This window comes from Sorghum bicolor, chromosome 7, assembly GCF_000003195.3.
Source record: "Sorghum bicolor cultivar BTx623 chromosome 7, Sorghum_bicolor_NCBIv3, whole genome shotgun sequence".
NCBI lineage: Eukaryota > Viridiplantae > Streptophyta > Magnoliopsida > Poales > Poaceae > Sorghum > Sorghum bicolor.
In genome coordinates this window covers 9,241,660-9,269,280 of record NC_012876.2, presented here as the reverse complement: position 1 = coordinate 9,269,280, position 27,621 = coordinate 9,241,660, and the positions used below count along the sequence as shown (strand labels likewise).

The 27,621-nt window shown below is 49.7% G+C and overlaps 2 protein-coding genes and 1 pseudogene across 3 annotated transcripts; 1 reads left to right on the top strand and 2 right to left on the bottom strand.

Moving 5' to 3' along the window:
* On the bottom strand, positions 49 to 11,500 carry LOC110437209. Its single transcript, XM_021465564.1, has 4 exons — positions 9,120 to 11,500; positions 6,070 to 9,025; positions 434 to 769; positions 49 to 310 (listed from the first exon to the last, which is right to left on the bottom strand). The coding sequence occupies exons 1-2, from the start codon at positions 11,498 to 11,500 to the stop codon at positions 7,255 to 7,257; spliced, it is 4,152 nt and encodes a 1,383-aa protein (XP_021321239.1). The 3' UTR covers positions 49 to 310; positions 434 to 769; positions 6,070 to 7,254.
* LOC110437071 lies at positions 19,064 to 27,567 on the bottom strand (annotated as a pseudogene).
* On the top strand, positions 21,267 to 25,489 carry LOC110437072. 2 transcript variants are annotated; one of them, XM_021465222.1, is made up of 4 exons: positions 21,267 to 21,967; positions 24,480 to 24,617; positions 24,796 to 24,813; positions 24,975 to 25,489. In XM_021465222.1, the coding sequence occupies exons 1-4, from the start codon at positions 21,768 to 21,770 to the stop codon at positions 24,991 to 24,993; spliced, it is 375 nt and encodes a 124-aa protein (XP_021320897.1). In that variant the 5' UTR covers positions 21,267 to 21,767; the 3' UTR covers positions 24,994 to 25,489. The 2 variants fall into 2 exon arrangements, 1 of the variants encoding a protein (XP_021320897.1); XR_002455132.1 differs by having other exon boundaries at positions 21,270 to 21,967; positions 24,796 to 24,882.

The window sequence follows — 27,621 nt, the reverse complement described above, 5'->3', positions numbered from 1 at the left end:
CTACAAATTCATCACAATCTCAATCTACAGGTATTTACACACTGCATATAATTTAAAATTCACATTTACTAAATTACTCTCAATGTCTTAAACTGATTACAAATGTGATATCTGCTAGTACTTTTATACAGTCATGGTGAGGGCGTGACACACTGACATGACATTGCAACTGATCTACCTACTTATTATCCAACAAAAAATTACACCACATACACATGCTACAGCTTGGAGCTAATATGTTGCCGCAATGCTAGCTTGGCCGGACAATCTTAACCCGCCGCATTTTCTTTATTGACGAATCCACAAGGACCTGCATGACAAATGATAAGGGTTATTAGGCCAGCAACTCAACAGAGCTCCATCTTCTCTTACAAAAAAAAACATCAGTGGTTACTATTCTTGCAAAATTGTTTGTGTTGAGCCAGCGGCAAACCTGTTTGGCGACAAATTCTTTGATGTGTGATTTGTGCAAGTGACTTCCTGGGCGTCTGACGATGAACACTGTCGGCAGTCTCCAGCCTTATCATCAGAGTATCTGTATAATGAAGAATAGTTAGCATGAATTATTCCATTAGCTAGTGTCTTTCTCTTTTGAAGGAAACTTTCTATTAGTGTACTGCAGAGTTGATTTCGCAAGTTTTCTGGGTGTATGTATGTATACACCTACGGGACAACTGCGATTTCATCAATATCTGTGTGTATCTGAAGTAGGCTTTCAAGTTCTACAGGAGGCACCTGAATGTAGGCTTTCAAGTTCTACAGGAGGCACCTGAATGAAACAGATTCCATCAGAATTCAGGAGAGAAGGCAAACTGACACTGTAAGTCCGTAACAGATCAGATGCTCTGATGGAGTGATGTGTCATGCAAATGCTGATTAGAAAAAAATCTAACACTAGATCTCCTGGTGGATACCAACTGGTAGCCTTTGTACTTAATTAACTCTTTCGGCCGGTCCACAATGTAAACGAATCTGTCTTGGTCAATGTAACAAAGATCTCCTGTCCTCAACCATTCTTCACTATCCAAAATCTCAGATGTATACTCCTCGCCTAGGTAACCTATGCTAGCGCCCATAAGGGACAAAGTGTCACTGAAGCTCGAGTAAAAACAGCCATCAGGAATGCACTAACAAATTCAAATTAGACCACTGATATTGAATCATATGTATATAGCTCAAAGTGACATACAACATCCACATGAAGGGACCACACAAGAATGCCAACAAAATTCTCTCTCCTTTTTTTTTCCTTTTTGTTAAGTTTATTTACATTTTCTGTAAACAAGTGCAAGGTTGGTGGCATCTTTTATCTGGTGGCCGAAGAAACAAATATAGACACTGTAAATGCTGAAACTCTTGTAACTTATAAAACTCTCTTAGCACATTACTAGGGTGGCCATACCCAAGTTATCTGAATCTGAATATACAATACCCCGTGAATGTGAATTCGTTGAAACTATAGCTATCAGGACAAGGTCTTCTTAAAAGCAATGTTATGAGCAAAGTGGATTATAGCATATTGTTTTACTACTAAACTAAATTGCATGGTGGTACGGACCTACCTTCATTACAAAAGGGCCTCAGACCCAGAGCTCCCCTGGCAGCCTCTGTTTCTGGATGAACAATCGTCACTTCAACGCCCCATGAAAGACGGCCCACGGATTCAAGTCACGCGCATTCTTCGTCTCCAACAGCGGGGCAGAAACCGGCTGTACTCCATAAGACCATACCCGTTTTGCCAATTGGAAATATGTATAATAATAAGTACAGCACCGCCGCCGAGTCTGACACTCCGACTGCCGGACCAGGACCATCGCCACTGCGTCCTTGTCGAGTCATCGCCACCGCGTCCTTGTCGAGTCATCGCCACCGCGTCTTTGTCGAGTCATCGCCACCGCGTCCTTGTCGAGCTCCTGCAGGAACTAGATGAACATCGGGGAGTCGAGCAGCACGGTGCGGAGCCCGGCAGGGAGCTTGCCTCTGGTGCCCGCGACGGCAGATGTGACTCAGGGGTTGGAGAGCGCGAGCAGGCAGGAGACCTCGGCGGCGGTGAGGGACGGGTTGGTGGGTGCCACGACGGCGCCGACGGACATGGGCGTGGAGTAGAGCACGGACGCCCGTGGGCGCGAGCACGAACACGACGTCACGCCGAGACCGACGCGGGAGCATAGCGCGGCAGCGAGCGCGTGGAGCTTGGACAGGAAGGCCGCGCTCGTCGATGCATGAGCGCCGGGCAGGATGGGGGCGCGGGCAGCGGGCAGGGGAGGAAGGATAGGGCGAAGGCCAGAAAGGAGAGAGGGAAGTCCGGCCTACTGTACGCCGGAAGGAGCTCTTGCCCCGCATTTACTTCCATACCTAACTCCCGGCCGGCCAACCATACTCCACAGTCCACACAAGCAATCTCCTCTCTCTTTCATCCATGTCACTATGTCAGATCCATGCTGTACTATTAATCTACAATCATTGGCCGCGGCTGCCATGTCACCAGATGTCCACTACCCAATCTCCACGCCCGCACTTCCTCCTGTCCGTCCGATCAAGGTGGGTACCTGCCGCCGGTTGTAACAAATCCACGTTGCTTCTTCTTCCCTGACCGCTGCTCCATGCCACAGGGCCCGGCGGAGCTGCCTCCCCGGAGCTTTCCAACGTGGATCTCCCGACCCGGCGTCCCTCCGCTCCTCCTTGTGCAGCAACACGACGACTCCCTGCCGCCGCTCATCTCTGCACGGGCGTGGCGACCTGGTGTCCCTCTGCTACTCCTCGCGCGTCCGCGCCACCGTCCCTCTCCGCCGGCCGTGTCTGCCTCGGCTACTCTCCGCCCTAGTGCCCGCGTGAAGGAGCCATGCACCGCACACTCCAGTGGGTCGGGCGTGTGCGTCTGTGCGAGCCTCGGCTGGTCCGTGCTCAAGAACTCCGGCGCCGCGACGCGACGCGGCTCCAGCAAGCTTTGCTTCTCACGAGCAGGAGCTCTACCCCGACGTGACCAGGGACCGAGGTGTCCATGTGCAACAACAAGGTCAGATGCGGCTTCAACAGTTGTTGGTTCTTTGCTGTCTCCTGGTGAGATAAAGACTGTGGCTTCAACTTTTTCTATATTAGCAAAATTGCTGGGCATTGTGGACATGCATTTACTTCCTGAATAAAAGAAACTTGTGTTTGTTCTTTCTGTTATCTGTTCATTGTAGTTTAAGTTTCTGGCTTTTATAGCATAGTACATATAAGTACATTTTCTTCTCAAGCAATACCTTATACCTTAAAGGTTAATGTATCTTAAAGAGAACCTTTCCTAAAGGATGATGTAATTATCCATCTATTTTTTCTTCTTTGAATTTATTTGTTATAAAATAGACTTTTACATCTCTACTAATATGTCTGTAAACTTTTAGAATTGGAGCAGGCAGAGCAAGACCTAGATCTTATCGCTCTTTCTAGTTCTAGGCAGTTTAAAGCTACTGCCATGGAACTAATTTCTGTTATAGAACAGGTAAATATTTCATGCAGAACTTTATCTCTTTTGTTTACTCACTGGGCGGCGCAGGCTATGTGACAATCTTTGTTTTTTTTTGATAGACAGAGGCATGTATTCTGTCTGATAGAAAAGCAACATATTTCTCATGTAGATGTGTCTTTGACGAGAAAGGTGACACAAAGGTGCAAAGCTTCCCATAAATTCAGAATTGTCTTCATTGCAAGGTAATTTGTTGTTGTGTGTGAGAGATTTTTCATTCACTTAAATATGTGCACAAAATTTGATATCCTTACTTTTTGTGTATTAAGCGTTTTGATTGAAGGTTTGCAATGGCTGGAAAGAATATTCGTCTCCATTGACTTTACTATGGACCGAATAGATCTTTTCATATCCATAATTACCCTATGCACGAATGGACACATCCGCTGCTAAGATATCTCACGAATCAAGGATGTTTTGATGCCGCTTATTGATTGGATAATCACAACTATTTACTATGATCTTGATGGGAATGAGTTTTAGCTTATTACCCTTTCCTTTTCTTTCCTATGAGAAAAAGATGGTAATCAAGAGATCACAGAGAACATTTATTCTTGGCATTTTACTTAGACATCCAGACTGAGAGTATCAAAGACCTGATCATCAATTAGTTTATGCTAACAATGTCAAATGCAAACTGTGATATTACATTTTTTGTCTCAGGAGATTACCATAGGTGAGGGCTGATATATCAAGACTCCTTTTTTTGGTGCATGCAGGTGCTGCAATTCATTGTTTCAGGAGATACACATGAATTATATTGCTTTTTGTCTCAAGGAGATTAGCATAAGTGAGGTCTGACATATCTAGACTACATTTTGTGTATTCTTCAGTTGGTAATGCGCATGCAGATCGCTATCTCACAAGTCTTTTGTTTTGTTTTCTTTTATTTATATGTACAGGATTAGAGTTTATGCAACTAATTCCAATAGGACCCATATGTAGAAAGATTTAAAATGAGTGTTTGAGTGTCATCAATATAGATCTTAGTGGAAGTGTGACCATTAAAATGGTTAAACTAACAATTTTCATCCTCTCTTTGGAGCATGTTCATCTAAGGGTAAGCTTCCATTTTCATGCATCCATTTGATACTGTATCCTATAAGAGGCCTTTTTTCATTCAAAGATTTCTTCCTAGAGATTGGTAATTATTATCTTCGAATACATGGTGAGCTTGGTATTTATACTCGATGGAAATCTTTGGATGATCTATACAAGGTAAATTTAGTTGTATTTCATTATTCCATACCTTACTTTATTGGTGAAGCTGTGTTCTCAAAAATAGCTAGCACAATCTCAGTATCAATCCTTACACTCAAGTGACCAAGATATTATGGGCAATGTCATATTTAAAAAATAAAATTATTTCAATTGTTTTATGTACATATTTATTTTTCACTATACATGTATTATTAATCTCAGTATAAATCCTTACACTCACACATACTTAGAACAAACCATTGTACGATCCATGTAATCTTTTTTCTCCACTTACAGATAACCATATGCTTGTTATGAACATATGCACCAAGATTTGAAAGTATATGTAACTCCAATCAACATGATTTTAGTCGTCTAACTCACCTCGTTTTAGGGTTGTGCCCAGGCATGGATGGCTGCTAGGTGAACGGGACTGGCTGCTGCTGGCCGAGGACTGGCCAGGGCTGCTGCCCGCTCCCAGGAAATGAAGGAAGGAAACGCAGTTACGCACGCGCTGCCAACAAATTTAACCGGTGCTGGATTGCAGATGAGATGCGGTGATCAACGACGGCTTCAAGGACGGGCAATTAGCGAGGGCGAGGTGCGACGTCCTAGCTTCAAGGGCGAGGGCAAGGTGCAACGTCGGGTGAGGGCGACATCCCAGGACGGTCGAGGGCGAGGACGACGTCCCAGGACGAGGACGGGCGAGGGCGAGAGCGACGTCCCAGGATTCGGGGGTGCGATTATTTTCTTTTCTTTAGATGAGGGACCGAGATTTTGTGTCATAAATGAAATTTTATATCAGGAATTCTTTCTTTCTCTTTATTTCATTTTGCACCCTTCTACCTCCTTGATTATATATTATTCTCTATTGTAAATTTACATCAGGAATCTTTTCTTATTTTTTTATTTCATTTCATACCCTTCCACCTCCTGCATAGGTGAGTTCACATGGAGGGGAGGTGGAAGCGACCCAAAAAATGTCGCACCATTTGGTGGTATTTTTTTGTTCTTTTTAGTTGTATAGGAGATTAGGGGTAACTGACTCCATACGAGAGGTTCAAGCGATTCGGTTCCATCTCCCTTGAATCCTCCACCAATAGCAGAGAAGAAGAGCAAAGCCCAATTCCATTCCATGGTCGATCATCTGTTTGGAAAGGAGCGAACGGCGAAGGACATATCTATATTATTTGCAGTAAATAGCTACTAGATTAAAGAATTATTTTTTTAAAAAATAAAGAATGTCAAGGAGTGACATATTTTAAATTTGTCCAGTATCATTAACATATAATTGGTATTTCAAATGTAATTTGAGAATTTACTGTCAACACAAGATGTTTATAATTTCTTAAAATACTAACCTTTTCTTCTACCTTGTATGACTTCAATGCACTCCTTATGGTCACAATGGCGTGCGAGAAATTGAAAATAACAGTAAAATGATCAATGAACAAGTTCAACAAATTGTGTATGTATCCTTGTCATGGTTAAAGAAATGTTTTTTTTTAGGATCACTGCATCTGAAAAGGTGAAACTGCAAACAAATCAAGCTAGAGCAATTCAGAGAAAATGAAAAGTGTACTCCTTTAGCATGGCGCCAAGTTGCAGAGGCCCTAACCAATCACGGCTGCACAGATCAAGCGCAAGATACTCTGAAACAAAAGAAGCAGAAAAATACCACACAGACATATGCAAACACATTAGCACTGGAACTGATTGAATACTAGAACAAAATATTTCAGAACAGCTTCAGCTTTTAGTTTGCCGCTCAAAATGCATGGAAATTGAAACTTGCCATCAGCTAAGTTTCAGAAGCAAGTCAACTGAAAACGCATAATCAAGCATCTCATCTATCTATAAATAAACAATTCCAAAAAACAAGTGAAACGGCCTGTACCAAGGAAAAAGGGCAATACAGGACATACATATAGAAGATAATGTTCCACTCCATTGACATACAAAAGAAGGAGGCATAAACAAATTTACCGTCAATATGAATGACCCCTCCCCTCCCTCTGTGTCCTTTCTACACTGATGATATGAGAAATCAGTGTTCTTATTAGAAAACACAACACTCATGGTCAAACCAGAGAGTGAACTTCTACCAGATATATTTTTATCACACTCTTTTGGCTAGCATCAGCAGAACATAATATAAATTCCAGACTGAATTCTGGCAAAATATATCCCATTCATTCACACTTCAAGATTATATTACCCAGAAGGAACAAAAAATCTTTACAACCAGATTATCACAAGCAAGAACACAGGCACTTAACAAGTGTCAAGGGCAGTGTGATCTAGGGTAGCTGGCCCTCGACTACGAAGCTCGTAGTCTCCGGCAGAGTCTTCCAGGGCGGAGGTTATACCCCTCTCAGCCGGCTGGGCTTAGGAGACGTGGGGAAGAAGGAGATAGGAGATCAATTCTTGCTTGATTGATTCTTCCCTGGTTACAGGAATATATAGCCAATGGCCCAACAAACTATGGAAGGGAAATCCCCTAATTATAGACTAACCAAAACAACCTCCAATCTAATCCCTGATTTCTAGCCACTGGAAGTTGCCCCATCGGGCTGCTGGGTCGCGCGCCCTGCGCGCTCAGCCGCGCGGCGTACGTCGCGGGCGCGCCTGCACCTTGCGTACGTCTTTCCGCACATGACATCTCTCCCCGCCTCGAAGTCCAGCTCGTCCTCGAGCTGAAAGGTCGGAAACCGAGAGCGGAAATCCTCCAGATCCTCCCAAGTAGCAGCAGACACTGGCTCGCCCTGCCACTCGACGAGCAGCTGACGCACACCCCGAGCGATCCGTGCCTTGATGACCTTGGCGGGAGCAGGAACAGCAGCCCCGTTCAGGAGGGGAGGCAGTGGAGGCGGTGCTGCAGGTGGGGCGCCGACGAACTTCCGGAGGACACCGATGTGGAGGCGGACAGCCACGTCATTGATCAACTCCAGGACCTGATACGGCCCGACATAGCGAGGCTTGAGCTTCCCCTTGGGCGCGTTGGGGAGGGACGCCGCAGCACGCTGCTGTAGACGCAGCCAGGCCCAGTCGCCGACCTGGAAGGACACCGGGCGATGGTGTCGGTCGTAGATACGCTTCTGCGCCGCCTGAGCCTGCTCTAGGCGATAGCGGACGTCGTCAAGGAAGGCGGCGCGGTCCTCCATCTCCTGAGCCACCGCGGCCACTCGGGTCTCGCCAGGCTCGTACGAGCGAATGGTCGGGGGATCCCGGCCGTAGACCACCTGGAACGGCGTGTCGCGGAGAGAGGACTGGTAGGCGGTGTTGTATATGTACTCCGCCCAGGGCAGCCATCGGAGCCACTGGCGAGGACGGTCCCCGGAGAAACAGCGCAGGTACATGACGATGACGCGGTTGGCGGCCTCGGTCTGGCCGTCCGTCTGCGGGTGGAAGGCTGACGACATGAAGAGCTTTGTCCCCGTGAGCCGCATAAGCTCCTGCCAGAATGCGGACGTGAACACCGGGTCGCGGTCCGAGACGATAGACTGCGGAACGCCATGTAGACGGACGACGTCGGCGAAGAACGCCTGGGCGACAGATTCCGCTGTGTAGGGGTGCGCCAGCGGTATGAAGTGGCAGTACTTGCTGAAGCGGTCGACCACGGAGAGGATGACCGTCTTGCCCTGCACCTTGGGCAGCACCTCGATGAAGTCGATGCCGATGTCAGCCCAGACGGCGGACGACACCGGTAGCGGCTGCAGCAGTCCCGCTGGCCTGAGGTGGTCGGACTTGTACTGCTGGCAGGTACTGCAGGCCTGCACGAACGCCTGCACGATGCGGCACATGCTGGGGAAGTGGAAATCGCGCCGGAGGCGATGGAGGGTGCGGTGGATGCCCTCGTGACCATCGTTGTGGACGGCGGCCACGACCTCCTGGAGAAGCGGCGACGTGGGCGGGATGTACAGGCGGCCGTCGTAGGTAATCATGCCGTCCACCAGCGCCCATGGTGCAGCGCGGGCGCCCGAACGGACCTCGGCGTAGAGGGCGACCAGGGCTGGGTCGGTGGCCTGGGCATGGCGCAGGCGGTCGACGAGGTCAAAGCGGGGCGCCGAGATCGCCATGGCCTCCCCCTCTTCGGTGTCGCGGCGAGAGAGGGCGTCGGCGACGACGTTAGTGGCGCCGGAGCGGTACTCCACCGAGAAGTCGAAGCCCAAGAGCTTGCCGACCCAATGGTGCTGGGGAATCGTGGCGAGGCGCTGGTCGAGGAGATATTTCAGACTGTAGTGGTCTGTCTTGACGGTGAAGCTCCGCCCCCAGAGGTACGGCCGCCAGTGCCGCACGGCCTGGATGGTGGCCCTCCTGAGTTAGGACCGCCCCAAACCCGACGGTCGACGCGTCACATTCAACGGTGAACAGCTTGGTGAAGTCCGGCATGGCGAGGACGGGGGCCGACGTGATAGCGTCTTTGAGGGCCGCGAACGCCGACGCGGCTGCGTCGTCCCAGGAGAAGCCCTCCTTCTTGAGGAGCGCCGATAGTGGCGCGGCAAGGGCCCCGTAGCCGTGGACGAACTTGCGGTAGTATCCCGCAAGGCTGAGAAAGCCGCGGACTGCCGGCACCGATCGCGGAGCCGGCCAGTCGTGGATCGCCTGCACCTTGGCCGGATCCATGGCCACGCCCGCCGCGGAGATGACATGGCCGAGGTAGGCGACAGAGGGCGCGCCAAAAGAACATTTGGAGCGCTTGACGAAGAGCTGGTGGCGTTGCAGTTCGTCGAGGACGGCCCGAAGGTGGCGGAGGTGATTGGCCCATGTCCTGCTGTAAATGAGAATATCATCAAAAAATACCACGACGAAGCGGCGGAGGAACGGCCGGAGCACGTCATTCATCAAGGCCTGGAACGTCGCCGGGGCATTGCACAGCCCGAACACCATCTCCAGGAACTCGTAGAGGCCGTCGTGGGTGCGGAACGCCGTCTTGTGCACATCCTCCGGCCTCATCCGCACCTGGTGATACCCGGACCGGAGGTCGAGCTTGGTGAAGAACTTGGCGCCGTGGAGCTCGTCGAGGAGCTCGTCAACCACCAGGATCGGGAAGGCGTCTTTGACGGTGAGCGCATTGAACGCCCTGTAGTCGACGCAGAAATGCCACGACCCATCCGGCTTCTTGACGAGGAGAACCGGCGATGAGAAGGGCGAGTCGCTGCGTCGGACGATACCCTGCTCGATCATAGCGGCGCACTGCCGCTCCAACTCGTCCTTGTGCGCTGCTGGGTACCGATATGGCCGGACAGCGACGGGCTGGGCGTCGGGCTTCAGGGTGAAGCGGTGGTCGTGCGCGCGTTTGGGGGGCAGACCTGTCGGGTCTGCGAAGAGCCCCCCGTACGCGTGCAGCAGGGCGTCGAGGAGCGGCCCGACCTCTGATGTGACACCCAGTGTCGGCACCGCAGGGCAGGCGATGCCTGTCCAGGAGACAGGGCGCCCCAGGTGCTGGAACGTCACGCGCCGGCTGCCGAGGTCCCAGACGATGGGCCCCAGCACGCCCAGCCACCGCGTCCCCAGGACGACGTCGTACCCGGCCAGCGGCATGACGAAGAGGTCGGTCGGAAACGTGACGCCGTCGATGAGCAGAGGAGCGTCGCGGATGACACCGTCGCAGGTGACGCGCTCGCCGTTCGCGACCAAGGCAGTGAGGCGAGGCCGCTGACGCAGGGGAAGGCCGGAACGCCGGGCTGCTGCCGCCGAGATGAAGTTGTGCGTGCTGCCAGAGTCGAGGAGAGCGACGAGGGTCGCGGCGCCGAGGGACACGCGGAGCTGCATGGTACTCGCCACAGGGACCCCAGCCACAGCCTGGAGAGAGAAACAGGGAGCCTCGGCGTCGGGCTCGGCAGCTGCCACGTCGTCCGGGGCGTCGTCAATCTCGACGCCTTCCAGGAAGAAAATGCGCCTGCAAAAACGGTTATAGCCGCGAGTATATTTCTCATTGCAGTTGAAACAGAAACCGAGACGGCGACGCTCAGCCATCTCCTCGGGCGAGAGACGCCGGCCGTCCCCGCGGCCCGGCTGCGCGGCTGCTAGCGGAGCCGGCAAGGCCAGTGGTGGCGGTGGGGGCGGCAGGGCAGCGCGGGGCGCGGGCGCCGGCAGAATGCCCCGCGCAGGAGCACGTGGCGCGGGTGGCGGCGGCCGCTCGACCTCCATCAGCTCGACCTGGCACGCGAGACTCATCGCCACGGCGAGCCAGTCGGGGTTGTGGAGGCGAACGACATGACTGAGCGGCGGAAGGAGGCCGCCGGTGTAGAGCTGGACACGCTGCTCCTCGTCCAGGCGACCTGCGCGAGGTAGAAGCGCCTTAAAACGGTTGGAGTACTCTTCGACGGTGCCCGTGCGCCGGCACTCGGCGAGTTCGAACAGCGGCGCCGACCTGAGCGGTGGCCCGAACCGCAGGTGCAGGTACTCTTTGAAGCGCGCCCAGGTGGGCGTGCTAGAGTCTTCCTCGAGCTGGTTATACCACAGCTGTGCGACGCCCTCGAGGTTGTACGAAGCGTGCCACACGCGTTCCTCCGCCATGGTGCGGTGTTGGCGGAAATATGCCTCGCATTTGTTGAGGAAGAGCATGGGGTCGGTGGTGCCGTCGAAGCGTGGGAAGTCCCACTTCTTGTGCTTGGGCGGGTAGTCAGTGTGCTGACCTTCCGCGTGCCGGTTGCCGCCGCCGCCGCCGCCGGCGGACGACTCCGACTTCTCCTTCTTCAGCGAGGCCATATCGGCCTTCATGGTCGCCATGTCCTCGGTGAGGGCCTTGATGGCCGCCAGGAGGTCGGCTGCGGAGGGCTCCGTCATGCTGGGCGCTAGGGCGATGGACGCGGACGAGGTGGGTGACGGTGGCGCGGCGGCTAACTGGTGGTGGGCGGCAGTGGAAGAGGAACTGGAGGAGCGGGTGGGAGAGGATCGACGAGACCGTGATACCAGGTTGTCAAGGGCAGTGTGATCTAGGGTAGCTGGCCCTCGACTACGAAGCTCGTAGTCTCCGGCAGAGTCTTCCAGTGCGGAGGTTATACCCCTCTCAGCCGGCTGGGCTTAGGAGACGCGGGGAAGAAGGAGATAGGAGATTAATTCTTGCTTGATTGATTCTTCCCTGGTTACAGGAATATATAGCCAATGGCCCAACAAACTATGGAAGGGAAATCCCCTAATTATAGACTAACCAAAACAACCTCCAATCTAATCCCTGATTTCTAGCCACTGGAAGTTGCCCCATCGAGCTGCTGGGTCGCGCGCCCTGCGCGCTCAGCCGCGCGGCGTACGTCGCGGGCGCGCCTGCGCCTTGTGTACGTCTTTCCGCACATGACAACAAGTTCTTTAAGGAACAACGGCAGGTGCTCCGCCTTTTCATTATAGTATATAGGAAACAAAACAGTAAGTGCAGGTACAGGAGTTTCCTAAAAAAGAAGAGCAGACAGAAAAATAACGAAGTTTCTCTTCCAGCATCCTAATCTAAGTGCGGACTGGTGCTTCATCCTGGCTCCTCCTGGTTGATGGAAATCTGTAGCTGTCAAGGGCCTGGTGATCTAGGGTAGGTGGCCCTCGACTACGGAGTTCGTAGTCTCTGGCCGTTGTCTTCCGATCGCGGAGGTTATACCCCTCACGGCGGCTCGGGCTTGAGAGCGTTGGGGAAGAGAGAGATTAGGGTAACAATTCTTTCTTGATATCTCAAAGTCCTGATTACAGATATATATAGCCAGAGGCTGAATACTAGTTGGAGTAAAACTCTCCTAAATATAAGGCTAATTATAATTCTATTTCCTAATCTAGTCCCTAATCTGTTGGGCGTCCTCCCCCTGCGACGCGCGGGGCCTGGCCCCCGCGCGCTCGGTCGCCCTGCATATGTCGCGGGCGCGACTTCTCCTGGAGTACAGGATACCTCGGTAATCTTAATAATAATTATTATTATAATGACGAGTAATAATATTGCTTTCATCTAATTAAGGGTTGTGATGCTTCACTCATATTTAGTAATAGGTTGTTTTAATAAAAGAATTGTAATAAAAGTTTACCAACTTAAAAGCTCAACTGCAGTTAAACAGTGTTTTCTCTTTGATTAAGCCTTGCATGTCATTATACTTTCTGTCTGTACTTGTTGAGTTCGACATGAACCCACCCTTGCTATTTCCCCCCCACCCCCAGTGTGTAGTAAAGTGCTGCTCAGAAGAAGGACAAAGATGTCATAGAGTTTTCTAGAAGCTTATGAGGAGTGCTTGGCGTACAGAGCCCCCAGTCAGCCGTCCCAGAGAAGAATGGAGCCTAAGAAGTTTTAGCTACTGTTTCCGTGTACTCTGGTGTTTGTAAGTGTTATTATAAATATGTTTTCCGCTATATATAACATTGTTTCTAATATTTCTATCCTTTTGTTGTATGTGTGGACTTCCTGAGCACACATACGATGACTCTGGTTTTCTTTTAAAAACCAGGGTGTGACAGCGGTGGGTAGACGAGCTCCCATGTACTGTTCGCCTCAATCGTCGTCATATCGTCGAGCATGGCATGGCGCTAATACTCGTGCTTCAGTGCCTCGTCGAGACTCGTTGGCTCGGCGACGCAGGCGAGTAGCAGATGCTCCTCCAGGTCCCGTACGTGCAGCGAGGCTGGGCGTCGGTGCCGGTCCGATTACGTTACGTTGTCGATGCGGCAAAACCGGAGGGGGACGTCGCCGTCGTGGTCGTTGTCAAGCTGCTCACTGAGGGAGGAGCTTTGTGGAGAGGCGAAGTCGAGCCCGTGCGACGAGGTCAGGCTCGATGTCGCGGGTGCTGAGCCCTGTGCTGGGGTTCCCGCCATGTACTGGTTCGGCAACGGAGTTGTGAGCGATGTTGGTGAGGCAGAGCGTGTCGCTGTCGAATAAGTGGTGCGCGGCACGGTGCTTATGGTGGTGGTGACTGTGTCCGCCTCCACTGGTGTCAGTTCCTCCATGGTGAAGTCCCTCGGCTCGCCGCCGTGCTCAGCGGACCATGTCCACTGTGTTGATTCGTTGAACACCACGTCCTGGCTTATGTGCACACGCCGGGTCGTCGGATCGTAGACTTTGTAAGCCTTTGATCCAAGCTCGTAGCCCACGAACACCATCTTGCGACTGCGATCATCAAGCTTGCGAAGATGCGGTGTGTTTACCTTAACATGGGCGATGCATCCGAAGGTGCGGAGGTGCGACACGTTGGGGGCGCTGCCAGTCCAGAGCTGGTCTGGTGTCTTCCCTTGGATGCTCTTGGAGAAGGAACGGTTGAGCAGGTACACAGCGGTGGTGACCGCCTCTCCCCAGAACACCCAGGTAGACCCATCGCCTTCAGCATGCTCCGGGCAGTGCCGACGACAGACTGGTTATGGCGCTCAATGACACCGTTCTGTTGAAGGGTGAACGACGCCGTGAGCTCGCACCGGACGCTGAGGTGAGCGCAGTACTCGATGAAGTCAGTGGCGGCGAACTCACCACCACGATCTGTCCGAAGCACCAAGAGCTTCTTGCCGGTCTTCCTCTCCGCCACCGCCTGGACACGCTTGATGGCATCTGCAGCGGCGTCCTTTGTGGGAAGGAGACACACCCACATGTAGCGGGAGTAGTCCTCCACGAGAAGTAGCGGTTTCCGCTTGGTGTGGCCGGCTTGATTGGCCCGCAGATGTCGCTGTGCAGCAGCTGGAGCGCTTCGGTGGAACGTCGCTGGGCCTGCTGAGGGAACGGTGTGCACAGGTGCTTGCCGGCGAGGCAGGCCTCGCACACCTGGTCCACCTGTGTGAGCGGAGGCAGGCCACGGACAAGCTCCTCCCTTGCCATCTTGCGGAGGGCGGCAAAGTGGAGATGCCCAAAACGCAAGTGCCACCGCCATGCTTCGTCGTCGGTGCGCACCGCGAGGCAGACAGGGCGTGCCAGCTTGACGTCGAGCGCGTACAGTCTCCCAGCCCTGCGGGGAACCTTGGCCAGTAGGCGCTGCTCCTCGTCGCGGATACGCATGACGCCGTGCTCCACGAGCACCTAGAATCCGCCTTCATCTAGCTGCCCGAAGGAGATGATGTTGGCGGTGAGCTGTGGCAGGTAGTAGACGCCGGTGAAGGAGCGATGTTCCCCGTTCTTGAGGGAGAAAAGGACGGTCTCACTCCCTTCGATCTGCGCCACGGAACCCTCCCCGAAGCGCACCAAGCCGGTGACGGTGGTGTTGAGGTCGGAGAAGGCGCCACGCGATCCCGTCATGTGATTTGACGCTCCAATGTCCAGGATCCATCGATTTGGATCCCGGTCCACCTCTTTGTCAAGGTTAGGGACAACCTTCCGCTCGATGAGGTGGAGCTCAGCCGAAGGCGGCGGTGGGGAAGAATCTGTCGGCGTGAACTCGACTAGTGGATGCACCGGTGGTGAGGGGAGTAGTCCCCTCCTAGGCCGTGTTGAAAGCGAGCAATAGGGTATGCTCCTCCTCCTTCTGGGCCACATGGGCCTGATGGGCCGGATCGTCCTTCTTCTTGCGGCAGTAACTGGCCCAGTGGCCTTTCTTCTCGCAGCGCGGACAGGGAGAGTCCGGTGGCGGACGAGACTCGCCAGAGCCGCGCCCCTGTCCTCGGCCCCACCCTTTGCCACGACCACCGAAGCCGGAGCCGCCGCGAGAGGAGTCTGGCCCCTTCTTCTTGTACTTCTCGATCCACTGCTCCTCTGTGAGAAGTAATTTCCCACTCACGGTGTGCGCCGGAGCGGGCTCGACGTTGTCAGCGACATTGAGGCGGCCGGTGACCTCCTCAATGGAGAGCTGAGAGATATCAAGGATTGATTCGATGGAGATGACGAGTTGTTTGTACCGTGGGCAGACGACGCGTAGGTACTTGGCCACCACGCGAGGTTCTGGCTCTGGGTCACCGAGGGCTGCCATCCTTTGCGTGATGTTGGTGAGGCGCAGGGCGAACTCCTCGACGGACTCGTCGGCGTCGAGCGTGATGTTCTCGTACTCCATTCGGAGAGTTTGGGCAGTTGATCTCCGCACACGATCGTCACAGATGCGGAGAGTGCGGATGGCCTCCCAGGCCAACTTGGCTGTCGACTTGGCCACCAGTATGGGGACATACTCCGCCGGTACGCCACTACAGATGGCGTCCATCGCAGCATGATCGTCGTCGTAGTCCACGTCGTCGTACTCAACGGCATCCCACAAGTGGCGCGCTTGCATCTTCAGCTACATCCTCAACGACCACTCGTGGTAGTTGTTCTTCCCAGTTGCGGCCAGTTGCCGCCGTCACCGCTGCCTTCCCGGACGATGCGCTCGACGACGACTTCACGTGGACGTCGGGTGTGCAAGCGGCGTGGAGCCCGGGAGCAACACGGTGAGCGACGCCGTGGAGACCGGGAGCAACACGGTGAGCGACACGGTGAACTCATCATCGACGGCTCCGGCTCTGGTGGACATGGCAAAGGGCGGGGCCGAGGACGGGGGCGCGGCTCTGGCGAGTCTCGTCCGCCACTAGACTCTCCCTGTCCGCGCTACAGGAAGAAAGGCCACTGGGCCAGTGACTGACGCAAGGAGGAGCTGGCCCATCAGGCTCACGTCGCCCAGAAGGACAAGGAGCATACCCTAATGCTCGCTTTCGACACGGCCTAGGAGGGGACTACTCCCCTCACACCACCAGCGCATCCACCAATCGAGTTCACGCCGGCGGACTCTTCCCCACCGCCGCCGCATGTGCTCCACCTCATCGAGTGGAAGGTCGTCACTAACCTTGACAAAGAGGTGGACCGAGATCCGAACCGATGGATCCTGGACACCGGACCGTCAAATCACATGACAGGATCGCGCGCCGCCTTCTCCAACCTCGACACCGCCGTCACGGGCTTGGTGCACTTCGGAGATGGTTCAGTGGCGCGGATCAAAGGGAGCGGGACCGTCCTGTTCTCCCTCAAGAACAGGGAACATCGTTCCTTCACCGGCGTCTACTACCTACCACAGCTCACCGCCAACATCATCTCCGTTGAGCAGCTGGATGAAGGCGGATTCCAGGTGCTCGTGGAGCACAGTGTCATGCGTATCCGCGATGAGGAGCAGCGCCTGCTGGCCAAGGTTCCCCGCTGGGCTGGGAGACTGTACGTGCTCGACGTCAAGCTGGCATGCCCGGTCTACCTCGTGGCGCGCACCGATGACGAAGCATGGCGGTGGCACTCGCATTTTGGGCATCTCCACTTTGCCGCCCTCCGCAAGATGGCAAGGGAGGAGCTTGTCTGTGGCCTGCCTCTGCTAACATAGGTGGACCAGGTGTGTGAGGCCTGCCTGACGGCAAGCACCGGCGCGCACCGTTCCCTCAGCAGGCCTAGTGACGTTCCACCGAAGCGCTCCAGCTGCTGCACGGCGACATCTGCGGGCCAATCAAGCCAGCCACACCAAGAGAAAACTGCTACTTCTCCTCATCGACGACTACTCCCGCTACATGTGGGTGTGTCTCCACCAATGATGCCGCTGTAGAAGCCATCAAGCGTGTCCAGGCGGCGGCGGAGAGGAAGACCGGCAAGAAGCTCCTGGCGCTTCGGACAGATCATGGTGGCGAGTTCGCCGCCACTGACTTCATCGAGTACTGCGCTCACCTCGGCGTCCGGCGCGAGCTCACGGTATCGTTCACCCCTCAACAGAATGGTGTCATCGAGCGCCGTAACCAGTCGGTCGTCGGCATCGCCCGGAGCATGCTGAAGCCGAAGGGGCTACCTGGGGTGTTCTGGGGAGAGGCGGTCACCACCGCCGTGTGCCTGCTCAACCGTTCCTCCTCCAAGAGCATCCAAGGGAAGACACCGTACCAGCCCCCAACGTGGCACACCTCCGCACCTTCGGGTGCATCGCTCATGTCAAGGTAAACACACTGCATCTTCGCAAGCTTGATGATTGCAGTCGCAAGATGGTGTTCATGGGCTACGAGCCTGGATCAAAGGCTTACAGAGTCTACGATCCGACGACCCGGCGTGTGTACATAAGCCGGGACGTGGTGTTCGACGAATCGACACAGTGGGCATGGTTCGCTGAGCACGGCGGTGAGCTAAGGGACTTCACCATGGAGGAACCGTCACCAGTGGAGGCGGACACGGTCACCACCACCACAAGCATCGTGCCACGCACCACTTCTTCGACAGCGACATGCTCTGCCTCAACATCGCCCACAACTCCGCCGCCGAACCAGTACACGGCGGGAACACCAGCACAGGGCTCAGCACCCGCGACGTCGAGCCCGACCTCGTCGCACGGGGTCGAATTCGCCTCTCCACCAAGCTCCTCCCTCAGCGAGCAGCTCGACAACGACCACGACCACGACGTCCCCCTCCGGTTTCACCGCATCGACAACGTAATCGGACCGGCACCGATGCCCGGCATCGCTGCACGGGACCTAGAGGAGCATCTGCTACTCGCCCGCGACACCGAGCCAACCAGTCTCGATGAGGCACTGAAACACGATTGTTGGCACCATGCCATGCTCGACGAGATGACGGCGATTGAGGCAAACAGTACATGGGAGCTCGTTGACCCACCGCCTAGAGTTCGACCCATCGGGCTAAAATGGGTATACAAGACGAAGAAGGACGCAGCCGGGATCATCTCCAAGTACAAAGCCTAGCTGGTCGCAAAGGGTTATGTGCAGCGTCAAGGCATTGACTTTGACGAGGTCTTCATCTGCTTGGTCAATAGCACTTGATCTTTCACTGTTTTTTCAACCACGTGAGAGTTAAACGACATTTGTTGCTGGAAAGTATCCATACTGGACACCATGGTGAAGAAAAGATCAATACTTTCATCGAGACGATCATACCGATCTTGTGTCTTCAAGGCCATGGTGGACAACCAGGATTGAGTCTGTGCAAAGGCTTACTTGGCTTTGGCTCCATGATGTAGTGTATCTCTGAAGAATCGCAATCACTATCGGAGAAGTCGGTTCAGCAACGACCTCCCCACAAGCTACTCACGGTTCAGTCAACCGCCGCATGAAGATGCGGAACAAGCAAGGGATTTTACGTGCAGACTATGCCACACAACCCCGACTCGAGTGGCACCTTCCCACCAACACCATTGTGACCCTATCTGAGTTTTACGTTCCAGGAAATTTACGCGTGAAAAAAACCTAGTATCCTTTATGAGACTAAGACAAACTGAAATAATGTGTACATATATGCTTAAATAATAGATAATCGTGAACCTTTGCACTAGAAATTGATATGATATATGAAAAGGGGAAAGGTGAATACTTACCTAATATCTCTCCGTTCCAAATTATAAGTCATTCCAAGAATATTGGAGAGTCAAAATATTTTTAAGTTTGACCAAAAATATAGAGAGAAATATAAAGATTTATGTCATAAAATAGGTACACTATGAAAATATAACTAACAAAGAATCTAATGATACTTGGTTGGTACCAAAAATGTTATTATTTTGCTATATGAATTTGGTCAAACTTAAAAAACTTTGACTCACCAAGGTTCTTGGAATGACTTATAATTTGGGATGGAGGAAGTACTTACCTGTGCAGACCGTAGGCAATTATATTGCCCACATGAAGAAAGAACATGTCGGAGTCCACCAGCCGCATCCGTAGAAGTAATGCCCCTGCATCTGGCCCGGCGTGGCCACCACGCCTAGCTTGCTGGCCACACCACAAAAGCAGCACGACACTGCGTCCATCCCGGTGGCCGCGGCACATGGCAGCAGCACCTGAGGCTGAGGCTGCGGAGGTAGCGTCGAACGCGAGCCAACACATGGCAGCACCGCCTTATGCTGAGGCTGAGGAGGTGACTGCGTTGGCGCCAAAGAGCCTATGATCTTGAGAAGGGTTCCCCGCCGCATGAGCTCGACGAGGAGGTGAGCGGTGTTTAGAGCATCATCCAAACCACAATGGAGGCGGCCCTCCCACTGCAGCCCCGCCTTCCGAATAGCATCCTGTAGAGTGAAACGGACGTTGCCAAGACCAAATGCTGCAGAGAAGGGCAGCCTTAGATTAATCCAGTGATCGAAATAGTGAGGCTTTTCTATACCTTTGATTTGAAGCGGCATTCCCCCTCAGGCATAGTGCGGCAGTCCCAATCTCCCCAGGTTACAACGGCGAGCTTGCCCAGCTTAGCACCATGTTCTTCGAGCCAACGATCATGCATCTCTAGTGCCTCGGCGAGGCTGACTCCAGCGTCGACATCATCCTGGGTGATTCCGGTGAGATCGCGGTAGAAATCGGTGAGGCAGGGATGGTGCCGGGGGCGGACATAGGTGCGGAAGGTGGACAGCGTCCGGCCGGTGGCGCCATCGACGAGGACGGACGTGAACTCGATGATCTCTTGTGGGTAGATCACCGAGCCTTCCTGGCAGGTCGCCTCAAAATCGATCACCACAACGAATGGACAGAACCGCAACGGCATGCGCGCGCATGCGTTATCTGCTCCGTCGGCCGTGCTTTTAGATTTGCGACAGTCAACACTCCTTCCTTTACCGTTCCCCTTTCCCACTCCATTACTATCCGTGTTTGATTCCTGGCCCAGCACCCGAGAGACACAGTTCGCCTGCTGCTCACTCCACCTGTTTATGCTTTTTTTATCATTTTATTTGCTTCGTTCCCTTCCTCACTCCTCCCATAAAATTGTGAAATCCACTATATCATCATGTACTGAATCTTCAGCCTTACAAAAATGATATGATTATTGATTGCATATAAACCAATACTATGATTAAAAAATAGGTTTATATTATTATATTATCATTTAAAAATAGTAAATAAATATATTAAAGACATGCCTTAGATATCACTGTAATTGTTATATTGTTTTATCAATTTAATAAAATCACATGATAAGTATTATAGGAAATATGTTGAACTATAGTATAAAAAAAGAGTTGGAAATAACCTGGATGATAGTAGAGAACTGAAATTGTTGAAAAGCACCAGCCCTAATATCTATAGAAAAAAAAGAGGGAGGAAGAAAGATATATTGTCAACAGAAAGACGATAGATTTCTGTATCAACCTTATTGTACAACTAAATATGTTCACAACCAAAGTTTAATTAAATTATGAGCTGTCATTGGAAAAGAATTGCATCTACAACTACACCTATGAGCGATTCGAAGAACAAAAAAAAGCAGACACAAATGCATATAGAACTGCAGCTTTGAGCAACTCAATGAAATAAAAGAGCATAGGACAATCAAATGTACTTGTAGCAGGTGGTGGGGTAAAGTTTAGATCATAAGTGTACCAAGTAGATTATGAGAGTCTCTGGTCAAGACAAATCGAGGGAGCATGGGACGGAATCAGATGTACTTGCATAAAGGGAGTGGGGTAAAGATTAAATCATAAAGAAAAAAGATAGAAAGATAGGTAGATCAAGACACCTGATTAAGACGACCGAGGTGGATGGGGCAACACTTAATCTTATCCAGACCTGCAAAAAAGATGATTTTGCTCTAAATATTATATCCTCAACTGAACGTCTAGAATTAAAAAAGAGTGGAGACCATAGTATATATCATGACCTGCAAAAAAAATGCTTGCAAAGAAGCAGTACATATATAACAACAAAAATGCTTAAAAAATCGGTGTGTATAGTTCAAAAGTAGTCATTCTCTACCCCTAAAAAGCCAAACCAGGAGACGTCAACACCACTCCAAAGTCTCTCTTCAACGTGTCCGCACTTACTCCCGAGGCCACCTCCTGCTCTCCCACACTCCTGACCCTCGACTTCCCCTCGTCTTTCCTTCGCGACCATCGACTTCCGCATCACGCCGGCGCCAGCCACCGCCCGCGGCCTAGCACCATCCTCACGAGACCTCCTCACTCCTGTTCATCGCCAGCACCGTCGCCTTCTGCTTGCGCTTCCATCGCCAGATCCCGGAACTGCTCAGCGCGCCGCAGCCCCGGTAAGCGGTGGACGGCGAGGAGCGGCCACATCCCGGTCTGCCAAGCTGCTGCGGCGTCTCAGGCTACAAGGAGGCTGGCTGCCGGTGTGGCAGGCTGCGTGCGTCGTCAGATCCCGGAACTGCTCGGTGCGCCGCAGCCCCGGTGCGCGGTGGACGGCGAGGAGCGGACGCATCCCGGTCTGCCAACCTGCTGCGGCGTCTCAAGCTACGAGGATGTCGGCTTCCGCTGTGGCAGTCTGCGTGCGTCGCCAGATCCCGGAACTGTTGGGCGCGCCGCAGCCCCGGTGCGAGGTGGACGGCGAGGAGCAACTGCAGCCCAGTCTGCCAAGCCGCTGCGGCGGGCTGCGAAGACGCCGGCTGCTGCTGTGGCACACTGCGTCCGGGTTAAGCACAGATACACAAGCTGGGCTGTTGTAAGCCACACTCTATCTGCTACGTGCTTTTTAAAATGTCTGAATAAATTTGCTATTGTGAGAAGGTTGACAACTTTAGTGCATTTAATTTTCTTGCAAATCTATCTTTTCTATCACCAGCTGGATACAATGGATCTATGTTTTTTTCCTTAAGCACTCTAGATCAGTGTTATTCTTTTGGGACTGAATATAGTTGCCATAGAATCCCTATTGCACAAAAAACAGAATTTCTTTTGGGACTGAGTATAGTTGCCACACTTTACGGTGGATCTTTTCTACCACTAGCTAACACAGAATTCTTATTGTGAATGGATCTTTTCTATCACTAGCTGACACAAAATTCCTATTGTGATTAAATTTATCAGTGTTATTCTTTTGGGACTGAATATTATGAGTGTTTGGAAACAATGAAACTTCAAATATGGTTTCACTCCTAACGCTTGCTATCATTTCATTTCCATTTGTGGTTTAACTGCAGATTTGTATATATATATAGCAATAGTAGCACCAATGCCCACACACTAGCTCTTGTTCCATGTGCAGTGCAAAACAATTATTTTAAAACTTCTGACCATGAGCTATACTCATATCTACTAGCGTTTCACAAGTGTGCAGCAGTGTGTTGTAAACACTAAAATAGTAGTTGCACTCTAACAACTGACACTATTTCTGTCTCTCTTTTTGTTGGTCATTTCTGTGAAACATGTGCTCTAAACTGAAACCAGGTCATCCACTCAAGACTCACTTGATTATTAGTACCAATAAAGTGATTAAGATGCCAATAAATAATCAAATATTTTCAAAATAAGTTACCAATAAAGTGAATAAGTTGTACTGAGATTACAAGGAGTATACTGCTATTACAAGTACTGCCCTGAATGTTTCAAAAATAACTTTGATAGTCAAAAAACATCAATATTTTTTAATATTCTGATGATGACACTAGCCTGCCCTGTTTTGCTGGGAGCTGAATTATATTAAACTAATTTTCCATCTCAGAATCATGCTTCTTTTGGTTCAGTCATGTTTTCCATTAATAAGTTGGCTTATTTTGCCCTTTCCAATTAAAAAAATACAGTAGATTTTACTAATGCTAAAGTAAATTGGACTGTGTCTTGTGCTAAAGTAACCATTTTTACTAGAATTTTTCCTGGATTCTGAAGTGTCTTTTGGAGTTAGACACTGCTTCTCAATAGCTAATAAGTATTAATGTCTCACAGTGATGCAACTTAAAATCCATGGACTACTGTTGGTTGCTTCTTATTGCCAGCAAGCTTAAGCAGTTAGGTTAGGTTCTGAACAGTGTTGTTTGCAGCAGCAAACTCTACAGGAGAGATCCTTGAGTGTATATTAATCTTTTCACTTGTCAATCAACATCATAATTTCTGAGGCTAACCGAGAATACACAAGGGGCAAGTTTCTTTCAATGGATGCCCATTTGCTTGTTTAGCATTATATATAGCCAAAGGGCAGTCCTGATAACTTTTTGCATGCCCGAGAGGAGGCAATATCAGAATATATAGGCACTATAATAACAGTTTCTCATGACTGGTACATACTTTATAAAACAAATTATTAACTGAGTCATTGAAGTGAAAGATCAGATTATCTTCCAATTCGTGCTCTGGATTCTGCAGTGATTTTAGTTATTTTCATCAACTACAGATGTTTGTGCTTACTATATTTGTTCTTTATGTTTACTCAGGCAAGATGTAGTGGCCAAGTGTCATCTGGCAGATACAATATTAAGCTAATACAATATGCTGATATCTAGAGTAGTTCCAAATGTTTGATTTGTTGATTAGTTTGGTATGGACAAAAATGGCTGAATTTAGACGCTCTGGCTACCTTTGGAGTTGATGATTAGTATTTGAATAATATCACAAATATCTACATGTTTATTATTCTGTGGTACCAGACATGCCGTGGAGCCTAGCAATGGAACCTTTCAATGATATCTATTTTCACTGGGTGAATTGATTAGAAAAGTTTCATCTCACATTTATTTTTGTATATCTGACACGCCCTGAAGCCTAACAGAGGTTGTGCACACCTAAGAGGGAGATATAAACATTCTAGAGTTGTGAACAAGGACATATTGTTAGTTAGTTATTTTCATCTCACATTTATTCTGTACATATTTAGTTAGTTATTAATTGAAAGTTTAAAATTACCTTTGTATGAGACTGAACTTTAGATGCTTCACAACACTTTGTATCAGATAACTCAACATTAAGATGTTTCATTACAGTCTTAGTTCGGAGAATTGCACTGCCATTTCTTCTCGTTGTTATGAGCAAATTGTTTTTTTCCTTGTCATATGAGAAAAAGCTGTGAACATGTGTCACATATAGTTAGCTACTTAAATGGATACACACATTAACTTTGCATGATGCTTTAGCAAGGTTCACTGTATTTTTTGTGGTGCCAATGGAATATCACCCATACATACACAAGTGTTTGATTTTTATTGCGCTCTATGGTTATTTAGTTCTTTTGTTTGATTTTCAAGGAAACGTGGGATTACATTTGACAAGTTACTAACTGTTCCTGAGAATGATAGTTCGGTCGATGAAGATGCATGGCCAGTCAGCATCCTGTATAGCTCTTTGACCATATTACCAGCTCCGTTGAAGTTACTGAATTCACAGTAAGTACTCCAGAATCCTTGTGTTCAAGTCTATGCCCTTGTATAGGTACATTTGTCGGAGCAAAAGGATTCTCTAATCACAGTTAGTGGAAATCTGTATTAACATTGATTAATATTTCAGATTATGGTATTATTTGCTGCTTGGTGCTTAACTCTGATCTTTTTTATATTTTTGTAGATTGTTGAGAATTCCCGTGTAAGTAAAGGAATGGACTACTTTACTGCTTTGCTTATATCTATGTGATGAAAAGTTTTGAAAAATAATGTCAGTACACCCTGCCTATGAGCATGTCTCACTTTCATGAACATATTTAATATTTGACCGTTTGAAATCTCTAATCATTCTGAGGAGCTCAGGCGTCCCGGCGGTCGCTAGCGGGCAGCCACATGGCCTGCATCCATGTTGGCCACACGCGCGGCTCCGTCGAGCCATCCTATAGTGGCGCTCAGGCGTCTCAGGTTGCAAGCGGCGAGCCTATGCAGCCGAGCGGCCATGTGGTCATGTCCTTGGTGGCCGAACGCGCCACACTGTGGTGTATCGCCACCGTCAGGTTGCTAGCTTGGGAATGCGCGCGAGGCCTATTGTGCGCGCGTGCTCACCTTCGATGTGACCCTGTTGCGTGCTCTCATGAACAACTACATCGTCGAGGTTGTCAATGTCTATTGTTTTGATTTTATAACTTGTTTTGAGTTTGGATTTGGATTGTTGTGCTGTGTGGATTTTGATTCAGACTTGATTTGGTCCTGGGCACCTTGTAGATTTGGGCTTGCCGATTTTGGAAAATCCTTGTATAAATTTAGTAGATTTGAGAAAACCTATTTAATTTTAGATTGGGACAGTCCACACGAAATTTGAGTCTAAATTTTTGTCACTTTAGTATTAAATAGAAATATTTATTTATTTATTATTAGGACCCTTTTATGCTATCCACTTTTTATTATGTTTCGACTATTCTAATCTCTCAATTATACATGGTTGTTTGGGAATTAGTAGAGCCACGTTTAAATAAGTGTCGCGGCCTATTTGTGTAGTAAGTTTCACATACATTAATCTCCACTTTATTGATCGGCAACACCATCCGTTAAGTTGATCATTTATTATGCTAGAGTGATTTAAATGCCTTCATCCTTCTGTAATTCATATCTGCACGGAACAACGGAAAACTCATGCCAATCATATATACACACACACGTACACACACAACTTATTATTTATGTTTGTCTTGTGCACACGATGGCTAAAGACAACAGAAGAAATTTGTGATTGACCTATTGACGTATGATAGGAATTCACGGTGATGAATGATTCCTCTATCCGTACAAAAATATCTTAGCCGCATTATGGGCATAAGACAATAAAAGAGATAGTTATGGATGACTTATCTATCATGCACTTATTTTGACATTGTTACTAAATTTGACGCTTATTTGAATGTGGCTCGAAACATATGTTGCTAAGCCAAGTTAAAATATATTTGTCTTCATTTTGATCCACAACTTTTTGATACTCTTACTGCATTGAAAATTCGAGCTCCTAACCTACTATTTTTTCTTATTTTTATTGATGTTAAATTTTATTGAAAATTTTAAAATTCCCGTAGCAACGCACGGGCATTTATCTAGTATACTTTAAAAATAGAAGACAAACTGACAGAGAAAAAAGATATCACGCAGGTGTTGTCTTCATTTTATTGTGGTGCATCCTCAACTGAATACCATACTATAGGTAATATTTTTAGACAACTGCACAAATCACTCAACAGATAATAGAAAACAGATAGTATTGAATAGAACAACAAAAAAAATCTACCAAAGCTGATAGTGTGGCCGTACTCAAAAATAAGAAAAAAACTAATCATCTAGTGAATGAAGTAGTTCAAAAATTTCGACCGGATGATCGATAAAAATATCGAATAATCTAAAACTAGATCTATAGGAGGAAAACAAATCACAGAGCAATAAACAAATCACGGGGTACTAATAGATCAGTAACTGTAAATATGAGTGAAATTAATCAAGAAGAGTTCAAATTGATTGTCTACCAGTACATTAATCTGAAAAAATTATGCGGATGAATGAGCTATAGAGAATCCCAAAAGGTCAATAATCAAACCTTCAAACAAGCGGATCTGAGAGATGTGATCTAGGTACAGAGAGAAGAGAGAGGATAGGGAGGGAGAGAGGGCAGGATGAGAGGGAGAGATGAAAGTTGCGAGAGAGAGAGAGAGGGACGAGAGAGAAGGGGCGTCGGAGAGTAGCTCAGGCAGGAGCGCTGAGGAGAGAGGAGGATCAGCGGCGGTGGGAGAGAGAGAGCAGCTGCGAGCGCTGGGAAAGAGGAGAGGCGTCGGTGGATGGAATACAAGATAGTTAGGCCAACATCCAAAAACTTTTTAGATTTTGAAATTTTTGTTTTTATTTGATAAATATTATTCAATTATAGAGCAACTAGCCTTAAAAGATTCGTCGTGATTTACAGGTAAACTGTGTAATTAGTTATATTTTTTATCTATATTTAATGTTCTATACATAGTGCCGCAAGATTAAATGTGATGAGAAATCTTGTAAAGTTTTGGGTTTTTTAAGTGCATGTAACAAAACCTTAGGAATGGATGAGTCAGATGTGAATAGAAAGGGAAGCCAGGAATGTTGGTTGGGAAAGAGATAGGGAAAGACAGATGTTGACCAGCGCGAATCTCAAATAATCCTAGAATAAAGAATGCGCACGCATGTGGTTGTGGAAATACCGGTTTGATCACCACAAAGAAATCAAACATCCTGCCGTCTGCGGCGGCGGCGGCGGAGGGTGGGCGTACCAGAAGCAGCGAGGTCGAGGTGGCAGTGGCCGTCGAGATGGGGGACGTCGAGAGCTCGGCGAATCGGCGATGAAGCAGAGGAGATCAGATTAGACGAGGTGGCGGCGGCCGGAGAGTCGGCGAGTTCGCGTTTTGCTCGGTGAGGGCTTAGCGGTTGGGGACTGGGCGTACCAGGAGTGGAGAGGGTCGCT

Bases quoted from the DNA above. Each gene is read 5' to 3' on its own strand.
- LOC110437072 (XM_021465222.1), top strand. From the start codon at position 21,768: ATGTCGGCTTCCGCTGTGGCAGTCTGCGTGCGTCGCCAGATCCCGGAA. The intron at 21,968-24,479 runs GTAAGCCACACT...TTGATTTTCAAG, and splicing joins GATACACAAGCTGGGCTGTT to GAAACGTGGGATTACATTTG.
- LOC110437209 (XM_021465564.1), bottom strand. From the start codon at position 11,500: ATGACGGAGCCCTCCGCAGCCGACCTCCTGGCGGCCATCAAGGCCCTC. The intron at 9,026-9,119 runs GTCGGCCCCCGT...GTCCTAACTCAG, and splicing joins GCCCTCAAAGACGCTATCAC to GAGGGCCACCATCCAGGCCG.